Here is a 6,000-nt window from a genome sequence, read left to right as displayed (position 1 = left end):
TGCAAACGGCACTCTCTCGACTTCAGGCACTCTCCCAGCAGTAGCCCACCGCTGAATGACTGCATTTAGAGCACCGAGAGCAGTTTAAACCAAGCTCCACTCAGCGCTGCCAGACGCACATGACGTCATGAGGCACGGCCTGCACCACCACCAGAATGAAAACAATTGCACATGGGATGCGCATCAAGGATATACCCGTCACGTGTGAACGATGAAGCAGCAGTTTGACACTGCGTCGCAGTGGTAAGTTTGGGTTATAGCACACCGCATTAAGTCTACTTTTCACATTTTCAGCATCCCATCACTAGTTAAAGAAAGAGAGAGAGAGAGAGAACGAGAGAGAGAGAAATGAAATCATGTTTTTGTTGTTCTGAGGTAAATAAAATAAATTTAAATCTGATGTGAAAATGTGGAATAAGACGCACAAATAGCATGTTTGTTAAGGAACGGCAATTTTATTCCAGCTGCAATGAAATACAGTCGTCTCCTTGGATTTTCAATGTTCACAACCGGAATTAAAGTGCAGATTTTTTCACAGCTTGTGTAAAAAATTAAATTAAAAGAACAAAGAAAATCATAAACCAAAATTACCAAAAAACAGACAATGGAAATATGGAAAATATAAATATAGAGAACAAGTGGGAATCTCATAAAAACCAATCAGCAATCAAATCAAATTCATCAGACTTACACCATTTTTCTTATTTTTCTTACAAAAAATCATTTCAAACACGCTACAAGTCGTTGGCAAGGCTAGCTTAAAACAAAGGCACAGCATTGTTCAGAGGTAAAGATCCTTTGCAAAGAAGTACTGCTGCAACATCCGCACATGCTGAGAATTGGGTTGAGTGTCTGCTGGACTGAGATGACCAGGATTCATGCCCATAGCATCATAGACAGTCCACAACAGACATACGGTAAGGAATGTGATCTTACCTACTGATTATTTTGCAAGTGGAAGTTATCTTATCTGTGAAGACATCACTGGGTAACAGTTGAGGATTGCATGCTTGCTGTGTGTAATGTGTGTGTGTGTGTGTTAAGCTGTGAACCTAACTCGACCCAAGCAGTAACATCGCATTCAGTGAAGCATCACAAGCTCCAATGCCCTGAGCTGGACTTTCAATGGAGAGTACTGGAATGGGGATTGTAAGTGCTCTAACGAAAGTAGCCCAACATCAAGGAATTGGACAGTGGTCATTACAACCAGAACCTCTTACACAAAGGATCTTTCTGTAGACAGCAAGGGAACCACAGTTACCCTCCTCTTTGTAGCAAACTTGGAAGATATGTTTCAAAGGTAATGTGAGTTCAAAGGTAATGTAAAGCTATGCATAGTGCTTCATCATGTTTTTTTGGTCATTCACCTAAAGGATCATTCGTAAAGATAAGTCAGGCTATTGGAATGGTACTGGTCCAGTTTGGAAAATGGATGTCTAATTTGCCAATTCAAGCATGTGCTACAACAAAACCAGTGAAAAGAACTAGAGACACTTTTACTGTATGCCATGTAAATGGAAATATTCCTATATAAAAGAGTAACTTCCAAAACATATGTACAATTATAAACTGTGAAGACATGGAATGGAAAACTAATGAAGATGCACATGCATGTTTCAGCAATACTAGCGGGGATTGAGTCAATACTGCGGTAAGAAATGATTTTAAAAGACACTATTAATAAGTTTGCTACTCAGAGGAAAGGCTCCCAATGAATCCCTTTACATTTCAAAGGCTCCTTCAGTGACTTGCATTCATATAAGAACCAATGCAGTTTCGTTTTTTCTTTAAAGTAAGAGACAAACCTAGCCCTGAGGGCAGCCATATTCTAGCATAGTGCAAATTAAATTACTTAAAAATCTATACAAAAAGATTTCAGTGGTTCTATACAAAAAAAGAGATGCTGTGTTAACCCCCCCCCCCCCTCCTCTCCATGTATTTTCTGTTCCGGTTGCATCAGGCAGCCGGCATCTGCTGTCTGTGCACGCTTTCCTGACAATCCTCCACTGTATTCTCCTCTCTATCACAATATTTGTTCAAAGTTACAAGAATAGCTCTGTTTTTTATCCTCGAAGCAAAACTAAACACCTAGCCAATGCACCATGCAACTCTCATCTCCCAACACAGGAGATGGAGAGGGAGAGAGAGAAAGAGAAAGAGAGAGAAGGAAAGAAAGCTGGGCTTGTCTTCAAACAGAGATTTACAGAGATATTTACAGCCAGCAGGTTTGTGTAAACAGGAAGGGTTCCACAGGTTGGTGAGACATGGCCACACACCAGTGACTATGGCTAAGAGCTAAGGCCAAACCACATGGCTCGAGTCTGGATGGTAAAACATAATGTTGACTCTTGAATACTAATCTTGGTCAAACACCAGTGTGCCGAGGGACTACAGAACTCTTAACAGCACATTAGTGGCCATTGGACGCAAAGAGAGTGGCAAAGTCTCAACGAGTAACAGAGCCATCCATTGAACATATAAGAAACATGAATTGCATTTTTCCTCTGTGAAATTTCTTTCTCTCTTTTTTTGCTGGTTTTCAAACACATAGAGCAGTTGACAGCGATTGCTCGCATTTCCAGGAAGTTAGTTCACAGACACGGTCACAAGAAAAAAAAGTGGATGCTCGCCGGCAGACTGTAAACAACATAACTCGATCTGCTTCTTGGGAAGTAGCAAATGTAACACACATGAGAAGCACAGGTTGGGAAATGGATGGCCCGAGACCTTAAATACACTCTCCAAAACGAGCAAGTCAACCAAGGGCCACACTGTTGTCATGCCAACCTTTTACAGGTGTTTTAGAGGCTGTTCTGTTGAACATCTACTGTTCTCCTATCTATGTCTATAATTTGAACATGTAGCCAATCAAAAAATATGGCAATGCTGCATCAGTATACAAAATATGTCTGTACATATACAATATTTAAAACATTTACAGTAAATACTATCAATAGGTATGTACATTTGATTAGAGTTGGACTACACATGATGAAACTTCAAAGTACTCCAAGTCAATGACAAAAAAAAAAAAAAAATGTACCATAGATGACTGTACCATAATGGCAAAATGATTTCAGTGCTGCACAACTAGTAGAGAAAGATGGAGGAGATGATTCCCAAACTCGGTGCCCTGTTAGGAGTCTTGCCAGCCTCTCAGCGCTGGCTTGGCGCGATAGCGGATGGCCCCATCCGCAGACTTAGCAGGATGCATTGACGTCAGTGGGAAAAACTACGGAAAGACGGTGTGAGGCTGAAATCGCCTGCAAATGTGAAAATCTCATGCTTACAAGTGGGATGCTGGGATTGCTGCTCTTAGCTATGAGTTAGTATGCCCCCCCCCACTCTCTCTCTCTCTGTTGCAGGATCAGATCACAAGGGTTAGTCAACAAACAGGGAGGGGGGGGCACTGACTGGTTATTAACAACCATGCATATCATTCACTTAGATGGTGCTTCTCCTTGTTGTGTTATAGATTGTTTGCTGTCCATTCAAAAAGCAAGCTGTCACTGCAAAATCAAGGATATATTCATCACTGAACACCAGGTAATACTATAGACGTCACTATATACTGTAAGCCAGCATGCTGGTGCAGGACAAGAGATATGGTGGTGAGAGGAGCAACTGTTATGCTGCGTTCAGACTATCAGCACAACACATATTAGTGCTCACATTAGGCTAAGCATGAACTGCCAGTTTTGAGGCTTTTGTTAACAGCAGGCCAGGCTAGGAGGATAGTCAGGGAAATAAAGCAAATGAAAGCTTGCCTTGTGATGACATTTGATATTAAATAGCCTTTCCACAGGGCTTTTACACATTTGGTAAAAGAAAAATCACTCTTCAATATCCAACCCAAACAAACCGGTTAAAAACCAGTTAACGCTAAGGTACAATTGCTATATGAAGACATCACATATAACCCAACACGACACCTGAAGCTGCCCCATTGTCTTGGAGAAGATTGTGTTTTTTTTAACGAGATGAAATTTAAACATCACCTTCGGTTATGAGCAGACAAAGACTTTTTCTCATTGGCTCTTAGCCGTTAGAGTCAACAACAACACACACAATGCGGCGATGGTCGATTCTTCCATGCTGAGACTGTTGACGATGACCGGACATTCAACAGGCTGAAGCGATGAGAGTGACTGGGACCTGTTTCCTGGGGACCCACGTGGTGGCGAAGAGGAGGGAAGGGAGGATGAATGCCTTGCGACTGGAGTGGCGCCCCCAGGTGGCGCCCAGCACACATGGCATGGCTGGATTTCCATCCCTGAGTCCACAGCGGTTGGCATCTGTGCCCACTGCGGAGCTCCCAACCACGGAGAGTTACTCACAGCACACCCCGCAAGGGAGGGGATGTGCGTGTGTGTGTGTGTGTCTGTGTTGTGTGTGTGTGTGTGTGTGTGTGTGTGTTGTACCCACGACACCGCTGCCCAGCGTTGAGGTGGGTAAAAAGTCCCCCTCTGCTCTCTGCCAGCGGTGGCGGAAGCTTCTTTAGCAGATCTGCCACCCTCTCTTCTCCGCTACGCTCCGTTCTGCTCCTCATCCTCTCCTCTTAGTCTCGCCGAGAGCGCGAGCGAGTGAGCCGACTCTGGCTGCTCGGGGTGTGGGCGCAGCCCGTTCTCGGAGGCCGGGTGCTTCTGCCAGAAGTCCCGGCTGAGCTGCTCCAGCTCGGAGACAAGCGGCAGCCGGATGTCCAGGTGCATCTTCAGGTTCTCCAGCCACTCCTCCAGCTTAGTAAACGCCGGCCTGCCAACAGAGGACGACTTCTTTATTAATAAAATCATAACTTTGGAACACATTGTTATGATTATGGTTCACACTAATATTATCATTTAAAATTAAGTTAGTATTAAGCAGTCATATAGCCTAAGCCTACCAAGGCTGCACATAAAAAATAGTAATATTAGTAATAGACTAAATAATTTAAACATAATAACAATAGCAAAACATCATCATAACAATATCCACACACAAACATTGACTCCGTGAGGAGAACAAATTAGTTAGATCTAAGATATCCATACGGAATAAGGAATGCGTTTGACAAGATAGGCTCTGTTTCATTCATTTGTTGACGTACTGTACACCCTATGTACACCCTATCTGAAACTCAGTCCTAAGAGTCCTCACCTTTTCTCTGCGTCCAGGTCACAGCATATAGCAGCGATGGGGAAGAAAGCGGGCGGGCAGTCCGACGGGCAGAAGTGCTCCAGGAAGCCCTTCACGTTCAGCCCGAAGTCCATCGCCCGGGGGAGATAGTCTGGGTCTGCGTTGACTCGCCCGATGATCTGCATTTAGGAGAGAGGAGAAGAGAGAGGGAGTGGTGAGAGCCTGCTTCTGGAGGGCCCGGCACCGGATCCCCCGTCTACAGTACACCCGCAGGAAACCACATACAACCCCGAGCTAATCCTGGACCAGTTTAACCTGGATCCAAGGACACAGCCCTGCTTCCTGCTCCTGTTTGGGCCAAGCATGTCATTTGGAGGCAGTTTACGGTGCTTAACTATCAGGGAGTTCTGGAGACTTCCATAATGGATACCACATTGGTGGTGTCCCCAGTTTGAGACTGATTTCTGTGGATTGTAGGATCCAGCACAAAGGCTATTTTCGTGAGGCTGGCCAAGGCCCTGTGATTATTCCCGCTGATCTGTCCACAAAATACTCACCTCACAAAGCATAATCCCAAAGGAGAAGATGTCGACTTTCTCGTCGTAACTCTTTCCTGTAGGTAACAAGCCAAAGTAAATATAAGGAACTGGTTGAGGGCACAGTACAACCACAGGATAAACAAGTCAGATGGCAGTTGTACAAAAATTCTACATTCCTATATATAGAGGCCACTGGCAAAAACAACATACTGTAAGTCATCGGCCATTCATTGGTGTTTTGTGAATTTATCAATTGTTGACACCTTGTTGCTGCTACAGTGTTTTGAATCTATTATGGTCCATTCAGCCATTGTAGTGTGTCCAATATAATAGAGAAGATATTACT

At 43.8% G+C, this 6,000-nt stretch overlaps 1 protein-coding gene across 5 annotated transcripts in view; it reads right to left on the bottom strand.

Annotated features, from left to right (window-relative positions):
- Positions 1-435: 435 nt before the first annotated feature.
- The window catches only part of limk1a (LIM domain kinase 1a), a 45,781-nt gene continuing 40,216 nt past the window's right edge, over positions 436-6,000 (bottom strand). For all 5 annotated transcript variants that reach the window (XM_076282619.1, XM_076282623.1, XM_076282620.1 and 2 more), the window contains 3 exons: positions 5,673-5,728; positions 5,137-5,294; positions 436-4,752 (listed from right to left, as the gene is read on the bottom strand). In XM_076282619.1, coding sequence (XP_076138734.1) covers positions 4,527-4,752; positions 5,137-5,294; positions 5,673-5,728 — 440 coding nt within the window. In that variant the 3' untranslated portion in view covers positions 436-4,526. The remainder of the gene's footprint in view (positions 4,753-5,136; positions 5,295-5,672; positions 5,729-6,000) is intronic.

The sequence above is a fragment of the Alosa pseudoharengus genome, unplaced genomic scaffold, assembly GCF_046254945.1.
Source record: "Alosa pseudoharengus isolate Yale_2024_CS ecotype anadromous, Long Island Sound unplaced genomic scaffold, YU_APseudo_1.1 YU_APseudo_1.1_scf_13, whole genome shotgun sequence".
Taxonomy (NCBI): Eukaryota; Metazoa; Chordata; class Actinopteri; order Clupeiformes; family Clupeidae; genus Alosa; species Alosa pseudoharengus.
This window is presented reverse-complemented; position numbering and strand designations above follow the sequence as displayed.